The following is a 19,487-nucleotide window of genomic DNA, read 5'->3' on the forward strand; positions in this document are numbered from 1 at the left end:
CGGGAGGGAGGGCAGCGGAGGCCGTCAGGGCTGGCAGGCAGCTTGCCTCCATCCCTCCACCCCTCCTCTCTGCCCCTCTTTCCTCGTATTCCCAGCGCAGGTTTGCTCCTGGCGCTGCCCGGCCACGGCACCGGGAGCACAGGGCTGTTTTCCAGCAGCCTCGAAGGGTCGGGCAGCCCCGGCTACCCCAGCCCAATGAGTTAGCACCGAGGCCAAAGCAAAAAAGCCAAGCTTCTGGCTCCGGAGTATGAAGGAGGGTGAGGAGGGCAAGTGTGAGGGTTTTGCAAGCTGAAAGGATTCAAGTCGGCCAGAAAAATTCCAGCAAAACATTTTTCTAGTCACAGCTTGCCCAGCTGTTAACATCACAACTCTGTGTGGAGCCTGCTCAGCTCCGGAATGCAAAGCAATCGGGATCCGGTGATTCCTGGATATCCCTCACATGGAGAATAAAAAAAAAAATAAGATGGAGAGAAAGCAGCAAGTGGAAATTGGGGGGGGCGAGGGGGAATCCAAATTGAACTGAAATCAAATTTCGAAAATCTCAAAACCCTGCACGACCTGGGAGGCCTTTCTCGGGTCAAAACATCATTTCTTACCTCCGTGGGTGCCCAGCACCCTTAATGCTGCCGCGAGGAGCAGCCCCCTGGGCGTCTCCCTCCCGTGGGGCTGATCGGTGCCCCCCCCCCCCCCCGCTCGGCTGCAGCGTCCCCTTTCCAGGGACAGAGCGTGGCCATCGGGGCGTTGCGGTGGTGTCGGGGTGCAGGGTGCCAGTCCTGGCCCTGCTTTTCGGGAGATGGAGGTCTGCCCTGTCCCAACAACAGGAGCGGCGTCACCGCCCCTGCAAACCCCCACCGCTGCCCCCCAAAAAAGCTTCTGGGGAAACCTCTGCCGCACCAAAGCGCAGGCCTCCTTCCCGGCGAGGAGAACACTTTGTTCTTTCCCTCTTTCCAGCAACTTTTGGCATACTTTAGGGCCGGTTTTGTCCCTCCCCCCGCCCTCCCCCCCACCCCCGTGCCTCTTTCCTAGACTAAACAGCCCCAACTCTGCCAGCCCTTCCCCAGCGCCCGCGGCCAGCGAAACACCGGCGTCCCCCCCTTCCCCCCCCCCCGCGCAGTTTTGGGGTTGTGCTGGGGGGTGGGTGTCACCCCGGGGAGCCCCAGGTGGGGCCGGGCGGGCGGCGGGGCCGGGCCGGGGGCGGAGGCAGCCGGGCCGGGGCGTCCCATTTCCTCCGGCCGCCGGGAGCCTCCGCCGGGGCGGGCGGGAGGACGAGCGGGGCCGCGGGTGCGGAGGTAGGTTGGCCGGCGGGGATGGGGATGGGGATGGGGATGGGGATGGGGATGGGGGGGTCCCCGGGAGCGGGGTGCCGGGGGGAGCCGCTCCCCGCAGCCGCCAGGCATCGCCCAGCCGGGCTGGGCTTCATCCTTGGCTTGGAGTTAACCAAACTCAGGGCTTTTCTCTGTGTTTTGGGGTTTTTTTTATTATTATTTTAAAGCCACATCAAGTGCTGCCCGTAGCCCCGCGGGCGGGCAGCAGTGCAGGCAGCTGCCTGCCGCGGCGGGGTCAGCTTTGGGGCTGGGGTTTGGGCAGGGACGCTGGGACCGTGGCACAGGCGGGTGGGGACAGTGGCACTCGGAGGAACGGCGACGAAGAGCAACCAGCTCTCAGGGGCCGTCGGCCACCAGAAGGGCCTGCCCAGCACCGGGGGTTTCGGGTGGCCAAAGCTAGAGGTAAGGCTGCGCCAACAAATTTTGGTGTTACTACCCTCGAGAGCCACAGGGCTGGCCCAGGTGGATCTGCAGCCCCCTGAAACCAAAAATGCCTGTGAGCCACCCCAGGGAGAGCCCTGGGTGGGCTGGGGGGGGCCCGCCTGCCAGCCCTGGGGGGGCAGCGCTGCCTCTGCCATCATTTAGAGGAGACCAGGATGGCTCAGGGGAGCTCCCGGCGCTGGCAGGGGTGACAGCGGTGTTTTTCTAAAAGCAAAACTGGTCTTTTGGCCAGCAGTTGCCCTGATCCCGGGGCTGATGGCAGCCGTGCGTGTGCAGATGGCCATGGCGGAGCGGGCTCCAGGCAGCAGCTTGCAAAATAGTTTCACTTTAACCCTGTTATCCAACATTCATATCAGTAGTTTTCCAAATCACTCCCTTTAGGGGATGAAAGCATCTACGTGCCGCTTCTGGCTGGAAGGTTTGATGGCAGTGGGAATAAGATGAAGCTTTAGTTGGTTTTGTTTGCTGGGTGGTCGCTTTTGGTGTTTGTTTTTTAACGTCTGAGGAAGGTCTCTGGAGCCTGCTACGAGTTCCGGGAGACCGGCGGCAAAACTTATTATTCACCATTTCCAAAACAGTAACGTGCAATCCCAGCTAAGGAAACTGCTCACCCTCAGTGTCAGGTTTCATCCAGTTTTCCTTTAAGTCTGCAGGTGCAAACAGGAAAATAGATGTCACTCGTGTGTGCGCGCGTAGCTGCGTCTCTGCTGGTTGTATTGGAGAGCTCGCAGGCTGAGAGAGAAGTTACCCTCTCTTAGCCTCACCCATCGCTGTCACTGCCGGTGGATAGTGGGTGTAAAGCTGATACAAACCAATGACTGAAGGAAATGGTTGAGTTTAATGTGATTCCTGCTTTGCATCACTTAGCATCAGTTGCATAAAGTGAGGTCTCACCAGAAGCGAGGTCTCACCCACATTAAGGAAATGGGGGTGGCTGCAGGTCAGACACCTCCCTGTCATCTCGGTAAGTCCCAAGTTGCAGCTGGACATCGAGCGCAGGCGAGTTCACATAACCTAGAAGTACTGTGGGGCCAAACCCCCCCAGGTCTTGGGCTGCAGGTTGGTCATCTTCTGGAGTGGCTCCTGCTCTCAATGGATGCAGGGAGAAGCACCTGAGAGTGGCCCCACTCCCACCCAAGCCTGTGTGTCAGCCGAGAGGAGCAGGTTGAGCTTTGTTAGGCTGGAGGGAACTTCACAAAGATGTAACAGCCTGTTGAGGGTTGAGCCTAAAGGACTTAACTTGCAAAATCGGGCCCTAAAATATCTCCAGCGGTCTCCCCTCTGCCACAAATGACCCTGCGTAGCAGTTTCGAGCCCTTTGCCCCCTATTTCCAGTGAACTGCAACTCTTCTGCGAACTCTACCTCCATCCCCAGCCGCTATGGTTGCTCTGCAGCGCACAGGATGTGGGCAAGCCAGCATTGCCAAGGCAACCCCTCTGTTTTGATTTCCCCATGCTCAGGCTGGCAGCCTTTACCCCTCCAGCTCAGCCAGGCAAGCCATGCACGCCAATGGCTTGTGGTGCCATCCCAGGCCAGCCCTCAAAAGGAGCTTGTTTTCCACCCACAGCCGCCCATAACTCCGGAGGAGTGGCAGATGTTCCCCACCCTTGCAAAAACCGGCTCCTTTGGAGCCAGCGTGGATTAAAGAACCTCATGTTGGACGCCCAACTTCGATTAAAACTTACACAAGCCACGCAAACCCCAGCCGTGTAGAGCTGCCATCCACCCCTGGCCGCAGGACCTCCCGAGTGAGTTACCATGTCAGCTCTTCCCTGACTCTCTGCCAGCACCGGCTACCCAAAAACAAAGAGCTTATTTAACAGGGCGTTGAGCAGCCCTCCCCAAGACGCTGCCCTGTTGCCCAGTGCCTCCCTGGCCCCATTTTTTGGTCCCATACCTGAACCCAAAAAACCAGCTGGCCTCCCAGCTGCAGCTCCACGGGCATGAGGCATTCGGTTCAGACCCAAGGTGGACCTCGGCTCAGCTCGCCCTGTTCATCCTCTCTCGAAGGGGAGATGCTGCTGTTGCACCAAATTGAGCAGCAGCGCGGATTTTTCCTAAACGCAGCTCCTTGCTGCGCACGCAGACTTTCAGCTGGTGAGGGGTGGCCTTGGGTAACCCCTCTGCCCTTAGAGTTGCCGGCTTAAAAGGCACCAGTTTTTCTACTTTTCCCTCCCCCTTTTTTTTTTTTCTAATGTTAAACTGAAGAACCCCTTTATTTAGCGCACAGACATCCCTTCATCTCCGAAACAAAAGGCGATGCACGCACGAAAAGAAAAGGCATTTGAAAACCAGCTGCATAGCCATGCTGAAAGGTGGCCGTGGGATTTCGGCGCTGCCTGCTTGGGGTGGTGGCAGGTACCTCTGCCTTCCCCTGGCAAGGGATGCTCAGCCCCATCCCTGCTGCTCTGGGCTGGCCCAGGGCGGCCGCACGTCCCAGCTGGGCACTTCCCAGGAACAAGCAGTGAGGGCCTCAGCAACGCGTTCAGCTCCGGTTTAAAGTGGAAACATTTCAAAGGGCTCTGCTTTTTTTTTTTTTTTTTTGCTTGCTTGCTTTTTTTTTTCTCTGCAAGCAATTAATTACAAGTTTAAAAGGAAGTTCCAGCCCTCCTTGCCTCTCCAGAAGTTTAGAGGCAATCATTTAAAGCAGCTCAGCGCAGGAATAAAATTGTACATCCTGTTTTGTCTGAAATTAAGGCGGTTGTTGTTTTGGGATTGGTTTTTTTTACTTCTTTTTTGGAGTGAAGTGTATCATAGGCGTCCAGTATTCCTGCCTGGATAATGAGCTGTCAGGATATTTATGGATAAATGGCAAACCTGCATCACACAGATGATTCAGGCCAAGGAAAAACTGCTCTGTTTATTTGTGTTGCAGTTTAACCTTTATTACAGCTGTCCCAGAAAAAGGCCTCGGCGAGGATGAAGGTTGGGACAGGGAGCAGTTTTAAGAAGTGGCTCTCACCACTTCCCCCCTTGCCCTTTGTAATGCCTATGGGCAGCAGATAGCAGCAACCAGCACCCAGAGAGCTCTTGCTTCTCTCCCCAGTGAGCAAAAGCAGATCTGTAAATGCTCACCGCCGGCTCCAGGAAGGGGTTAGGAAGAGGATGGGTGGGATTTCAGTCTCCGAGCCCTCAGTGGTAGCCCATGATTTCTCAGATGGGGACAGTGGTGTTATCACTAAGGGAATGAAGCAATGCAGGGAGCAGCCGCTTTCCCCGACAGCAGAGGTGGGGTGGAAAAGGCTCTTCTGTGTCTCACAGCACTGTCCCTCCCTCCTGGGTGCATGCCTGTCACCCCCACCATCCTGCTTGTCTACCTCCAAAAAAATTACCCACCATATATGTATTTTTTTTTTAATTCCCCTTGTAGCAAGCAGAAACTGGAAGATGCAGCAGACTGGACAAAAATCCAGCAATAAAACTTCAGCTACAAACATCTTTGTTTAGCCAAAGCCCAAACCACCTCTCACCTTTCACTTGATAAATCTCAAATGAGAGTTTTTTGGAAAGGCACCCACAGAAATTCATGCGCTCATTTTCATCACATTTCCCACGTCTATGTTCAAAAGAGAAACCACCAGCTAATTGGGGCCGGCTCAGCTACACTCTCATGCAGATCGAAACAATAAATTCGCAGCGGTCAGTCTGTTTCTGTGAGGGGCAGGGAGGATAAACCCCTTCTTTGTAATAGGATCTGAGCACTCAGAACTCCCAAATTGAGAGTTCAGCATCTACGCTGAAGGATTCAGCTCTTGGGGTCCTGGCAATCAGGTCTGAAAGCCAGCGGCTGTGGGCGGCTGGTGAAACAAGACCCCGTACAGCTTTATAAGTCGCAGGATGGTGTTTCCGAAGGCAGGTTTTCCTTTGGGAGCTGCCTTTTCAGGGGCTGCCCACCAGCCCCCGCCTCGGCAGCAGCACGAGGGCTATGGTTACGGTTGAGTGGGACTCGTGGTTTCTTTTTCAGGCGAGGCTGGTAGCTTTGCTGTTCGTTAGGAGGTAGGGTGGAATTGCAAAGTGAGGCGGGAGGATGCGCAGTGGCGGCGGCTGGGTGCACAGGAGCATCCCTTAGCAGGTGCCACAACAGCAATAAACGCGATTCAAAGCAAGGAAGGGCAGCGCCATAGGCAAGGAGGCTTTAGCCGAAACCAGCCTGGGTTCCCTTCTCGTTCCTCCCTAGAGGCACCTGGGCTCTAGGCTCTCTTCTCCTCCAAAACAGGAAGAAACACATAATACTATAAAAAATTAGGATTTGCCACACCTAATCCTAGAGAGAAACATGCCGGAATAGCTCTGATCTGTGTCCCAAGAGCTGCCAGAGGGAAAGTCAAAGAGTCGCTGGTCACAGGGGACAAGTGGAGCAGCCCCTCTGGGACACCTCTGGAGTTCAGGCTGTACCTCGTTAGTTTTTGTTATGTGGAAGTGTTGGCTTTCCTTTTACTATGCCTCAGTTTCCCCTCCTGTGCACATGTGGATTTTGACATTCCCTCAAGAGACTGTGGGGCCTGAATCGCAAAGGCTGGCAAAGACACCGACGGAAAAGGCCGAGCAAGGGTGAAACATGGCATTACAGCCTGATGTTGCTCCTGCCAGCTCTTTATCTGTACAACCTGTAATTTAGTGACCCCGCCGTTGAACCAGAACTCCAAAGTCATGGCACAAAGTGCCCTGCCCTACTCAAAACCCCTGGGGAGCTTTGCCTGGCCCCAGGAGAGGAGGAAAGCTGTGAGCAAAGGCAGCAGCTCCCTGCCCCTGCAGGAGGGCTTCCCCAGGAGCCCTGCCACTCAGCAGCACCTCTCCCTCCCAGAGGGAGAGGAAAACCTTACGTCAGGCCGCAGAAATGCTCCTCGGCCCTACCCAAACCCTTGGAGCAATTCCCAGGTGAGGCATGGCGGCGGCGGCTCTGCCATCCCCAGCCAACCCTTGTCCTCCCCCACCACTGCCTTTGTGGCCAGCCCCGGATGCATAGAGGCAGCCGTTGGTGCCTGACCACCACCTACGAGTCCCACTGACCACAGCCCTCATCGAAAATCCAGGTGGTTTAACTGCAGCCCCCACCCCAAACCTGCCAGCAGTGCCCTGGGTGCCAGAGCAGGAGGACCAGACCCCAGCGTGGTGCCTGAGACAGTCCCACCGTGCCTCTGCGTGGCCTGGACACAGGGCAGTGCCCTGCCCACAGTGGCTCAGCTGCCTGTCCCAGACCGCAGACCATGAGAAGCGGTTTGTCCAAACCAGACACCCCGTCCCAGGGTGGATGGGGGTTAAGGAGAGACCTGTGACATGTTGAGTCCCGGCTCCAATGGCAGCAGTACTGCTCTCTGCAGAAAGCCCTTGCCTGGACCAGGCAAGTCCCTTCCTAGACAGGAAAGCTCCTCCTGCAGACAGTATTTCCTCTGCTAAGAAATAAGCCCAACAGAGGGCTAGTGAGAGCTCTGTGCTGTGGCTGCCAAGCGAGGGTTGAGATGTACATTCAGGGGGGCAGGATTTGTGCTCAAGTAGGGATGCCCAAAGCCCTCTTCGGCCATGCCCATCTCACCGAGAATGAACCCCAGGAGAGGTTAGCAGGCTGTGTTCCTCAGATGGGGACACCCAAAGGGACGTGGCTGGCAGCACAGCCCAGCCCCCGTGACAACCAGACCCTTCCGAGGCAGCAAACCTCACCCTGCTGAGGCTTTGGCTGTGCTGGCAGCTCCATGGAGAAAATTGCTGAAGGAGCAGGCACCTGATCCGTGTGGTTTCCTGTCTCTGCAGGCACCATCCAAGGACGCTTGTGGAGCCCACTAACTGCTTACAGGAGCTGAACGTATCCCGAGGGCCCTTCAAGCGGAGTGGCACAGGCAGCCTGCCCATGAGCTGACATGGAGCAGAAGATCAGCTCTTTCTTTAATTCCATCTTGGAGCTCATCCGCACCAAGCATGAGGAAGGTGTCTTCAACACTGTCTGCCTGGCCGTGCTGTTGGGTCTGCCCTTCGTCGTCCTCATTGCGTTCATCTTCATCTGCTGCCATTGCTGCTTCTGCAGCCGGAGAAGAGAAAGCAGGAAGAAAGGTGGCCCCAGCAGCAACGGGCAGCTGCACGCCGAGAGGAACAAGAAGAAAAAGAAGAAGAAGAAGAAGGATGAAGAGGACCTGTGGATCTCAGCTCAGCCCAAGCTGCTCTTGCTGGACAAGAGACCCTCCTTGCCCATCTAGTGGACAGGAAGGCGTTCAGGCCCTCCCCTCCGAGATGCCACCAGTCCTTAGCTGCGCAGTACGAGGGGCGAGGAGATGCCAAAGCTGCTGCCACTTTATGGTGACTTTCAAAAGAGGCTGAGCCCAGCGGCTAGCCAGCGCGTTGAAGGGCTGGCAGAGAGCAAGGCAGTTGGGCACAGGTTTACGCAAGCCCCTTCTCCCCGCCCGTGACAGCGCGCCCAAGGGCAGAGACCCCTGCAAAGGGCAGGCGTGCAGGTGGGCGCGCGCCCTGCTGAGCACACGAGGGTGACCCGCCACCGGGCCGTACGTACCTCCCGCCACGAGCACGACGCACGCGCACTGGGCTGGCACGAAGCGAACTGGGTGCAAGGCTCTCCCGCTGTGCTCGCGTGCGAGCGCACGCACCGTGGCACAGGCGAGGGTGCGCAGGACTGCGGGCAGGCAAAGGCTGAGCCGCCTGCACGCTCCCCCTGCGCAAACGCGGCCGGCTGCTTGCGAAGCGAGCGCAGGCGTGCCTTGCTTGCTTGCCTTGCCACGGAGATGGCACAACTTGACTGTCTAGGCTCCGTCCGAACCCAGCTCATGTTGGAGAGGCAAAGCAAGCTGAGTGCAGAGTTACCCCCGCAGCTCAAAGATGTGCCATCTCCCTGGCCACCAAACCAAAGGCAACTGAGAGCATCTGAAGCCAGATACCCTCAGCCCAACCTTAGAGACCTCAAGACACCATCTTAAGGCAGCAAAGCAGAAGGACGAGTTGCCACCCAGGCTAGAGGCAGGGAGGAGAGAGGAGGCTGCAAGACCAGCCCTTTTGCACCAGCACCAGCACTTAAAAACAAAAAATCTTCCTTGAAAGACTGTTTTATACAGACTTGCCTTGCCACCACGCTACTGCAAGAGCGGAACGCAAGCTGAGGCTGTGTAAAGGCTTAGCTATGGGCATTAGAGTTATTTATTGAATGACTACTAAGGAAGAGCAGGACCAAAGGCCCCTCTGTTGGGGGGCTAGGCACACTGAAGCGGTATTGAAGCAGCAGACATGTTTTCCCAGCACACTCGGCCATCCCCTCTCCCTGCACCCCTTTTGTCACGCACTGGAGTCACAGACCCATGAGCACACGCTGCCGCCAGCTGATACCACACGGGCAGCACTGGGTGCCACATAGAGGGCTCCTGCACGGCTGTCAAGCCGGCTGGCTCTGGGATTTGGTATGTGCTGTAGGAGTAGAAGGGAGTAAAGTTCATGCCCGCAGTCATCCCTTACCCTGTGATGCACTATACAACTGGACCCTGCATCCTTCTCCATCCTCATCTCCCTCGGACGTGTGACAGCTCAGCCGGGCACAGCAGCTAACAAGACCACACACAGCTCTCACCCCTGCTGTGGTTTTGACTCTGCTCCCCCTAGGCCTGTGTGCCCAGCCTACTTCCCAAGGAGCTGGGGGTCTCCTCTGCCCCCCACTCTCCACCCTGCCAGGCTCTGTCTCCCCCAGCTTGTTTTGCCAGCGAGAGATGCATGTGCGTGAAGAGAAGCCCCATCACATCTGGTCTTTGCCCTGTGTCTGTACACTGGATGTTTTCCTCCCATTTTCTTCCAGTTCTTACGCTGCTGGAGCAGACCAGAGCTGCCAGCCAGAGCTGGACATCTCGGGGATGAGCAGCCAAACCCACGTGGGCAGGCCTGGACGGAGCTGCCGGACACGACCGCTTCCAGCCCGGGCAAGGGCGATGCTGCCTTCCCCCTGGCTCCTGGGGCACACATCGGCAGGGGGCAAAGCCACCGGTTAGAAGCGGCCGCTTGTGCCACCCAGTCCCAGCGCAGCCTGTTTTGTCCCACGCAGACAGGGCGGTGATGTTAACATCACGTCACGGGGTTTGGCTGCATGCGGCTGTGCTGGTAACAGCTGGGAAGGCCAGGCTTCTTCTCACACAGCCCTTTAAATTGACCCCATATGTGCCTTCTTTTCCGACTTGCTTTGTTAGCACTGAAATGTGACTCCCTTCTCCTCCAAAACAGGAAGCAACACATAATGCTATAAAAAATTAGGATTTGCCACACCTAATCCTAGAGAGAAACATGCAGGAATAGCTCTGGTCTGTGTCCCAAACCCTCAGTCCCTCCAGGACCCTGGAGAACCAGCACTGCACTTGTATTATTCCTTCTTCCTTCCCTCTTTTCCCCCACCCAGGTACTTTCCCCAGCCCTCCTGCCTCAGTGCTCACCAGGTGGGCAAAGCAGCCTCCTCCGGCAGGCAGGAAAACTGCCCACGCAGGTGCTCCTGCTGCAATCCACAGGCACCAGCAGCCCGGAGGAAGGGCGGTGCTGCCTGGGGGAATCAAAAAAAAAAAAAAAAAAAAAAAAAAAAATCAGAGTGAAGGGAAACACGATGGGAGGCCAGAGGCTTACTTGAGCAAGCAGGGGCGTGGAGGCAGCCGGCTCTGGCAGAGTACAGGAGTACAGCCTACCTGGTGTGGAGCTTCTGGGCTTTGCACGGCTCCCTGCAAGAATGTTCTTCTCCAGAAGGGTTAGCGAGTAACATTTCAAGCAAGGGCAACCAATTTCTACAAGAACCAGAGACCTGTTTAGAAAATGTCTGTTGTGTGTCACATGTAACATCTCCAGTCCAGGCTTTGGGAAGTTCGGAGCCAGATCTGAATTTCAAGAATCCACTAAAATCATCATTTGAATTCACCCCTGGGCTGGGAACGGAGGCACCAGGATACAACCCTGCCCTGATCCATCCAGACAGTCTGCACCCCACAAAGCAGCAGGGCCGGCTTGCTCGAGGGCTGCTCTTTTAGCCAAACCATGCACTGAATCAGCTGCTTCTTGAGACAAAAGCAAAAGAGCAGTGACAGCCTGAGTGCCCCGGGAGCTGTCACCCATCAGCTGGGCAGCGGTGACCCTGCAGCACCCACACAAACAAGAAGGCAGAAGAATGGTACAGAAACCCCACTGCATGGGTCCCCACTCTCCAGACACCGCCACACTGCCTCCCCACCACTGCATTTCAGTGTCAACCTTTTACTTCCTTAAACAGTCTGTGCAACAGGGGAAAACACCCAAATTCTTTGCAATTTATTTTAAGAACAAAAATAAATGACTCTCAAACTGCAAACAAATGCTGTGTCTCTAGCTCTCAGTCATGTGTTTATTTTCCTGGGGAAATCTTTCTTGTATCTGCGTCCTGGCCCTAGATAAGACACAGGGAGAGCTCAGCGGGCAGAGGCTGTGCAGGCGCTGCCTGCAGCCAGCTGTGCAGCTCGGAGATGTTTTCTTAAAGAAACAGCTTAGCTTAATCAAATTTAATGGCCTTGCCTTGTTAATGAACACAAGCCAAGCTCCTCTCCCCAAGGGCAAGAAGTAGCAGGAAGGAGAAAAGCAGTGTTTGTGCACTGCGGGAGGTGGGCTGCAAGAGGGTTTTTTTCCCTTGCAGAGGGTCAGCAGCGCAGACTAGTTAACCCCAGTTGGTTTTGATCAGACAAGGATTTCACGGTGTCTGCAGCTTCTCGCAGCTGTCTGTGTTAGGCAAGTCATAGGACCAGGCCTGCACCTCTGCTGGGCAGAGCCTTTCCAAATCGTGCACCACGGAGCTCTCCCTCTACAACGGCAAAAAAATAAATCTGCCTCTCACCTGGACGCTGCATCAAGCTGCACCTTGCCCACAGAGCTGAGGCTCTGGAAGAGCCTGGGGGGAAGAGGCGAGCAGGACCGCAGCAACGAGCAGCTAGAAATGGCAGACACATGCTTTTTGGCAGAAGGAATGAGCAACACACACTTTGCTTCTCTCCAGACGGCAGCCCTGCACACCCTATTCAGGGCCAGGTGCCCTTGGGTAGCGTGGGCTGCAGAGGGAGGGGAGGTTCCTGCGTCCCAGGTTAGAAACAGGCAGGGGTTGAGGTCAAGTAGAGCATCCTGGAGTAGTCCAGGGATTGAAGGGATGCAAAAATTGCCTCTGCAGACCCCTGAAACCCCACTCAAGGGGAGAATGGGATCTTCACTGACTGTTCCTCTATTTATACAGCCAACAAAGCCTAGAGCAGTGACCAGAAGTAACACTGGTGCTTTCCAAGCAAGCACTTAGTGCAATAAGACACTTCTGTCTTCTCTCTGAATTACACCATTCGGAGTGCAGTATCTTTGGGAAGAAGCATGCCTTCTCCCTCCTCCTCCTGGGGAGGTGCTGGGGAGGTGGGTGAAGAATCCACCACCTCTTCCCCCGCAGCAGCATTTCGCTGGGGTCCCCCTCCAGCAGCACTGGCCACGCTGCACCCCAGAAAGATCACAACAGATAGGTCCTGGCTCCTGGTGCCCAGCAGCAGGACGGTCCCCATCGACACAGTAATGCCAAGGCAGAGAGGAGCCTTCTGGGATTCAAATTCTGCCCCCGGGCATGTTGCAAACCGGTAGATAAAAACTAAGTGATCCCAGGGCATGGCAGGGGTTTCAAAAATCTGTTTTGGCCCTGTTAGAGGGCTGGGTATTGCAGCAAAACAAGGGCAGTAAGAGGAGGTGAAATTTCCATGGGACTACCCCAACCAGCCTGAGCCTTGAAACCAGAAGAGCCAGTTCCTCAAGGCAAACACACTGCATTATCTGAGCAGTCCCGGCTTCGGTTAACCCCAAAACCCCCAAAAAGATCTTTCCACTGAGGCCAGCTCGATACAGGGACGTTTCTCCTGCACTAGCATGAAGAGATGATGCCATCCTGTGGCTGTTCGGAAATACTGACTTCCCGCAGTGGTTTTCCAGCAGCCGCCACTTGGACGGCTCTTCCTGGTGAAAGGGGGGCTCGTAATTAGGAGGGACAAGTAAACCCACCTCAGAAACTGCAAATAAGGTGTCTCGTTTGCCTTCATCTCTGAAATACAAAGCTCACGCCGCTGAAAAGAATATTCCCTGCTCTCAGGTAAGATTCAGATTTAGAAGGGGATCATCTTTTGCCTCTGCACAGGAAAGAGCTGCTGGCAACAATCACGCCTGCTGCTTTTTAGAATATACACTTACTTTTAGAGTGGCTGTGCGTGAGGCTAGTCCTCCAGTTCCCTTTGGTCACCTTCCTCAGGTCTACCCTGTGCCCTTTAACTGAACAACACCGTGAAACCTGTCCTTGCCTACAGACAAGCAGGCAATGGGGAGAAATCACTTCATCACAGTAAAGAAACCTCATTGTTTTCCTGTGTCCTCCTCTCCCGCTCTTAGGACAGAGCCTGCAAAATACTTCAAGTGCAATTTTCCTCTCCTCCCTCCATTAGTCTCCTCCTTCCCCCAAACTGGGGCTTGGGTATCCTAACACAGCTCAGCTGAGTCCTTGCCTGCCCACCCAGACAAGAGGCACAGCCCTGAAAGTACTGCGAAGAATTAAGTACTCACCTTTGAGAGACGGCTCTCTAGCTGGCTCTCTTCAGCCAGGTCCTAGCAGTCACAGTTAATTGCTTTGCAGTATGAAGTCACAAAGAGATCGCATAGTCCCCATCCCTGTTTTGGAGCAGACTCTAAAGACCTAATGTTCACAGCCCAAGTCTGGGCCTGGGTGTTCCTCCATCTCCGTAAAGAAGGCTTAACTTAAATGGAAGGAAAAATAATTCTGCCACCCAAAGCAAAGAAGACAGAAATATTTTAAGAGCTCCTTTATTTGCAGTTTTATTACTTCCCCCAAAGTCCGGGAAGGACTCTTTAAAATGTATTACTCTGCTTAGCACTGGGATAGGAAAGGCCGTTAAGACATAGGACAGTCATGTTCCAATCTGCTCAGACAAGGAAGCCTTTGAGCAAGCATCATTTGGTGAGCTCATACTTCTTCCCTGGCTGCAGCTGGTGGCCCAGAATTTTAATATCTGCTCAGGGAAAGAAAATAAAACTCACCTTTGTGGCTGTGAGGTAAAAAAAGCAGCCAAATGTGAAACTGTGCACTGCGGCCTGAGAGAAAGCGTGCAGGACCGGTTTAACTCCGAGATGCTCACTTTAGAGGTGGATGACAAGCGTTACCATTTCAGGATCACTAGCTACTGCACTGCTAATGAAAAAGCAGGAGGAGGCAGATGGGACAGTCGCATACAGAATGTTCATGGTCTGTAAGTGGCCTCCCTGGCAAGCAGGTTTGGGATGGCGAGCAGAGCTTGGAGTCCTTACACCCAGTCTGTTCTGGGGCTCACACAGGAGTCTGGACATTAATTTATTGTTGGTCTCCTCAGGCTTTTCTTTAGGCTGGGAGACAAGAAAAGACAAGCAAAATAGAGAGCACGATTTCAACCTGGAGAGATGCGATTCTGGAGGTTGAGGAACCCAAACTACAGACCTCACCTGGGTCAACGAGCCTTGCCAGTAGCCTGACAACATTTCCCAAACCCAGCTCTTTGCAGGAAGAGTAGGCAATGTGCCCCAGATGACAAGGGGAAGGAAAAGAGCACCACGGACCAAGGCAGGGAGAGGGGATAGTCTCAGGAAAGTGCTCTCTGATGTAAATTAGGGGTCATATTACTTTTTAGCGGGTTCAAGTTTAATTTTTTGAAGTCTGAAGTGGATAGCACCAGAGGAGGACAGAATTAAGAGGAGTCAGCACCCTGGGTTTTCAGAAAGAACATCTGTTAGAGCTTGTTTTATGTAAAGTTCATAAAAGTTGCATATATTGGATCAAGCAGGTCCCTGTCATGTTTAGCCAACCAGGGGAGCTACAAGTTGTGCTCCCCACAAGGCCCCCTCCCCAGCCTCTGGCAGATCACCCGTCAGAGCTCCTGGAAACAGGCTGGGCTGCAGATCCAGAGGTCGCTGGGTGCACTTTGGTCAGTGATCGTCTCCAACGTATTGGAGAAAGCTGTCTGAATCTAACTTTGTTAAGAAATTGCGAATCGTTATCTTTGGTTACTGTCCTGCACAGAGTTTGATTTAAGCCCTGATCTTCTTCCTCTTCCCCAGTAGAGACCTCTTCTTCCTCCCCAGGATTGGCTCATTACTGGAAGACTGAGGACGGATCTTCATCTCAGTAAAAGGGATGGAGAATTCATGGCCTTTCCATGGCTCCCAGTTCACACCCTGGGAAGAGACCATGGAATTTCTTTTACTAAAGCACCCAGACCAGGTGTTAGGAGTCTACCACTGCCCCCCTCTAATTCCATTTAACCCTTCAATAAACAGAGATGTGCTATTGAGACGAGCACATGTCTTACGAGGAGTGGCTGAGGGAACTGGGGGGGTTTGGTTTGGAGAAGAGGAGGCTGAGGGGAGACCTCATCATTCTCTACAACTACTTGAACAGAGGATGCAGAGACGGGGGGATGAGTCTCTTTAACCAAGTAACAAGTACCAGGACAAGACGGAATGGCCTCAGGCTGTGCCAGGGCAGGGCCAGACTGGCTCTTAGGAAGTATTTCTTTGCAGAAGGGGTTGTTGGGCGTTGGAATGGGCTGCCCAGGGCAGGGGGGGAGTCCCCATCCCTGGAGGGGTTGAAGAGTCGGGTTGACCCAGCGCTGAGGGATCTGGTGGAGTTGAGAACAGTCAGTGTGAGGTTAATGGTTGGACCAGATGATCTTGAAGGTCTTTTCCAACCTAGATGATTCTGTGATTCTATTGTTCACCAGCTTTTGACCGTAATTATCATCAGTCTTCTAGACACTCCTCAGATAAATCAAATCTCTGTCCAGTTTGGAACACAACAGGAGTGAGCCATCTTCAAGCCCAACATAAGCCTGTACAATGAGATGCACAGCAAGGCATGCACTGAAAGCCAAGCTGTAGGCTACATGAGACAGTGAGCCAGCATCCCAGTGTGGCTCCTAGTGAGTGTTTCTTATGTGTTTCCCTCAGAAATCAAGACAGCTCCATCTCAAGTATCTCTGCCCACTGGAATCAGGGGGCCATGAGCTCAAGTCCTCTGGATCCAGGAAGGACAGAGTAAGAGCTATAGGTTTCCTTATGGATCATTTTCTTTTCAAATGATAGCCTGGGCAACCTCTCCTGCTCCAAGGAGAGACATCCCCTCCTTGTGTTTTCTCCAGGCGAGGGAGAAGAGCTTACCACCACACAGAGCTCTGCAACTCACCTCGCTGTGCTTGCTCTCCCCGTATTTCCCATTGAGGTTGGCCAAGTGGCAGTTCTTATACCACCACGCCCCATGGTGTGTCAGAGCACAGTTGCTGAGAGCCACATCATTGTCCCTGTCCCACGTTGTGAACTTCCAGCCATTGTGGTAGGTCATCGCATCCCCTAAAGGAAGGGATGAAAGACATGAGTAGGAGTAAGATACTACAGTTGCTCAGCCTGAGGGCTTTTACACCCTTCAGGCAGAACACAGCAGGCCTGTCAGGGGAAGAGCAACAGCACAGGATAGGGCTGGACAATAATTTCTAAAGGGCTGCTATTAGAGAGCACGTCCAAGGGCTGGATCCTCCCAGCTGAAGATCTAAACCTTAGGGCAAGAGGATATTAAAGGATAAGTGGGAGACTATGGACATTATGGCAATGGTAAGGATTTACCAGTGATAGAAGCCAGCACCAGGACAGCTGCTGCTGTTGAGCAAACTCCCATCCAGAACAAAAGCCACTTTCTTTGGACTTCTCAGTTGGGGGGCCCCAGAAGTTGCTCCCCCATCAGCACAGGTTACCTCATGGAAATGCTTCCCAGTCTGCCTTTTCAGCTGGTGTTTCACTAGATAACAGAGCCCTCTCTTCCCCACAGAAAAGCAATTCTCTCCTGTCTTCAGCAGGAGACAGGCCCGTGGGCAGACTCTCCTCAGCCTTCTTCGGAAGTACAGACTTCTCTCCTCAGAAAGAACTGCATCTGATCTAACCCGACCTAACGAGCTCCCACGCTACTGGCAAAACAAATACACGGGTCCCAGCATTTGCTTCCCTGTGCTAAGCAGAGACAGCACAAGTGGAAGGCACTCCTCACCAGCATTGCCTCTGTAATTCCCCACCGACAGCTTGTATCTGTCCCTGCTCGAGGCAACCTGGAAGAAGTCATAGACAGCATAGACAGATTCGCTGGCTGTCCGCAAATCCACCCGGAGCTCATAACGGATGGGGCTGCTGCTTGTGAGATTGTGCAGCTTGTCAAGACCTAGAAGAAAAAAAGAATTACTCTTAAAAGGGAAAAGCCTGTTCACCTTTGCAGTCCTGGACTCTCACCCTATGGCCATTTTGGTTAAATCAGCTATTTCCTGCCTCCCTCCTTTCCTGCTTGATGCTGTTGTGACATTTTGCCAAGTTTATGCTGTCTTATCTCATTTTCTGGCAAGAGACAGCAGTATCAGAAAAAACAAACAGCCTAAACCAGCACAAGACTGGCTGTAGTACAACATTATTTTTCCCAGAACATTTAAAGACTCTTGCTCCAAAGACCCTGGCCTATTTAGTGCTGGATTCTCTGATCCACACGGAGTTCACTAACAGAACATGACAGACAAAAAATGACCGAGTACACCAAGTTTTGTGTCATATCCTAGTCTGGATTTTCACCAACACAATTTCTTTATTTCTCCTCTCACAGCAAGACACATGCCTGAAATAAACCCTTCCAGAGTTTGGCCTGCTCTGGGACTGCTCCAAAGCCCAAAGATGTCAGTAGAAATATTTAGTGGGCCTTCAGAGATCCCTCAATGACATTTCTAGGGAAGACACAAAAGCTAACACTTAGAGACTGCAGGCTCAGGGGGCTGGATATTTCAGCATTGAGATGCTTCTACAGAACTAATCTTCAGCTCTTCACTGGTAACACCCATGTACTGTACCAAGCCAAAATTCTCCAGTGGGATCTCCAAAGCCCTCCACATAATTTTTCCAGCGTTTGTAGAAATCCACCTCGCCAGTGCTCCGCCTCTGGAACACCTGCAAAGCAAGGATTGCTAAGTGAGAGTTTATGACAGGCTGAGGAGAGACAAGGAGGATGGGGATGAGAAAGCTCATCCTGATTCAAACACAGACAAAAAGGTAAAGCATTCAGGAACAGAAAACTCTAGCTGATGGTACACAGCACCTGAGCAGAGTACACACAGGAATCCACTTCCATTTTCTGACTGCACATAAGCACCGGGGTGAATACTTAGTTGTGCAAATTTTACAGTTTACTTTCCACAAATGCCCATGGACAGCACAAATCTGAGTGTGATCTAAACACTCAGACGAAGCAGGCTTAGAGACAAGATCCACAAGGCATTTTGGTTTCTAAACTTCACCAAAATCAGAGACTTGGGCAATAACACACAACAAATTATTTCAGTGGAGAAAATCCCTTATCACTGAATAGGAACAATGAAAAAGAGAATAAAGATATTTTCATTTGGTTGTTTAGGAAGACAGCTATCAGAGACCCTCAGATTCACTCCTTCAATGTTCATACACATTCCCCACTTCAAAGCATCTGTCCTTCTGCCTTTGAGCCACTTGACAACTACTGTGCAGTCAGAATCCTGGTGCATGCTCACAGCAGTAGCATTTAAAATACTAACAGACATCAGCTGAACTGTGTTAACTGTCCATACACATAACCTTATACTGTAGTCGAGATGAGATAATATAGTTTAGTTAACCCATTATGTAAGGCAGTTAAGCTGAGCTGTACTGCCTCATCTTTACAACAGGTCTGAATCCCCCTCATAGACAACTCCCATGACCCAACTGGCAAGAGGTAACACATTAACTTGTCATAACTCAGTCACTGCCCTCCATCGGCAATAACATAAGCCTGTGTGGCATTCATGACCAAACAGTGAAAAAGCCTTTGAGCCATTCAGCCTCCCACAGAAGCCTTATTGACAGTCTGAGGGGGTACATCAGCATCCACCACCCTTCCTAAAACACGCCACTCCATCAAGCCAGAAGCTGAAACACCATAGTGCAGTAGAGCAAAAGGAGCCTCAGCTAACACCAGTACCAGGTCCACTTGATTATATTTATAAAAAAAAGCCGAAGTGGAGGAGAGAATCACTCACTGTCCACCCGCCTCCATCAGTGGTCATGTCACAGTACACCTGCATCGGCCTGCTGCCCTCCCCGTTGAGGTAAATGGTGTAAACGCCGCTGGAGACATTTCCATTCTGCTGTGCCTGGCTGCAGTCCGCGGGGTATGGGTAGAGGAAGCCAACTGTGAGAACAGAGGGGGCAAAACTTCACATCAGCAAAGCAGGCCATAGAGCTGGGAGAGGCATTTCACACCCTTAGGAATCTCCTAAGGACAACGGTACTGGAAGAGAAGTAGAGCAAGCAGCAGCACTCACACAGTGCCCAGTGGCATCAGCAGGTTGCTGCTGGCAGCCTTCGCCACTGCCTGGGTGCTGGCACATGGATGGGGTCCCCAGAGGCTGCAAGAGTCACACTCTTGGGTTGCAGTGAGAGCAGGAAGAGGAGCCCTTGATTGTGAAGGTGGGAGTGCCAGTAAACAGGGATTATAATTCCTCTGCATTTCACAATTTGTCCACAGTTGGCAACGCCTGTGGGCACTGGCACAGTACGAGAGGCTCCCACAGCAAGCTGGTGTGAGATTTTCTTTAATTCACTGCCATTCTGGTGCATATTTCCTGACCTCTGAAAACACGGGC

At 53.1% G+C, this 19,487-nt stretch overlaps 2 protein-coding genes across 4 annotated transcripts in view; one reads left to right on the plus strand and one right to left on the minus strand.

The window, feature by feature from the left end:
• The first annotated feature begins 1,218 nt into the window (after positions 1 to 1,218).
• Positions 1,219 to 11,075, plus strand: KIAA0040 (KIAA0040 ortholog). 3 transcript variants are annotated; one of them, XM_074877025.1, is made up of 2 exons: positions 1,219 to 1,289; positions 7,516 to 11,075. In XM_074877025.1, exon 2 carries the CDS (start codon positions 7,623 to 7,625, stop codon positions 7,953 to 7,955), a length of 333 nt encoding a protein of 110 aa, XP_074733126.1. In that variant the 5' UTR covers positions 1,219 to 1,289; positions 7,516 to 7,622; the 3' UTR covers positions 7,956 to 11,075. The 3 variants fall into 3 exon arrangements, with proteins under 3 accessions (XP_074733126.1, XP_074733127.1, XP_074733128.1); XM_074877026.1 differs by lacking the exon at positions 1,219 to 1,289 and adding an exon at positions 1,574 to 1,727; XM_074877027.1 differs by lacking the exon at positions 1,219 to 1,289 and adding an exon at positions 2,712 to 2,730.
• Positions 11,076 to 14,446: 3,371 nt separating this feature from the next.
• Positions 14,447 to 19,487, minus strand: part of TNN (tenascin N) — a 29,892-nt gene continuing 24,851 nt past the window's right edge. The window contains exons 13-17 of the mRNA XM_074877273.1: positions 18,882 to 19,033; positions 17,682 to 17,778; positions 16,844 to 17,011; positions 15,992 to 16,155; positions 14,447 to 14,985 (exon numbers count right to left, since the gene is read on the minus strand). Coding sequence (XP_074733374.1) covers positions 14,839 to 14,985; positions 15,992 to 16,155; positions 16,844 to 17,011; positions 17,682 to 17,778; positions 18,882 to 19,033 — 728 coding nt within the window. The 3' untranslated portion in view covers positions 14,447 to 14,838. The remainder of the gene's footprint in view (positions 14,986 to 15,991; positions 16,156 to 16,843; positions 17,012 to 17,681; positions 17,779 to 18,881; positions 19,034 to 19,487) is intronic.

Source organism: Strix uralensis, chromosome 8 (assembly GCF_047716275.1).
Source record: "Strix uralensis isolate ZFMK-TIS-50842 chromosome 8, bStrUra1, whole genome shotgun sequence".
Classification (NCBI taxonomy): Eukaryota; Metazoa; Chordata; class Aves; order Strigiformes; family Strigidae; genus Strix; species Strix uralensis.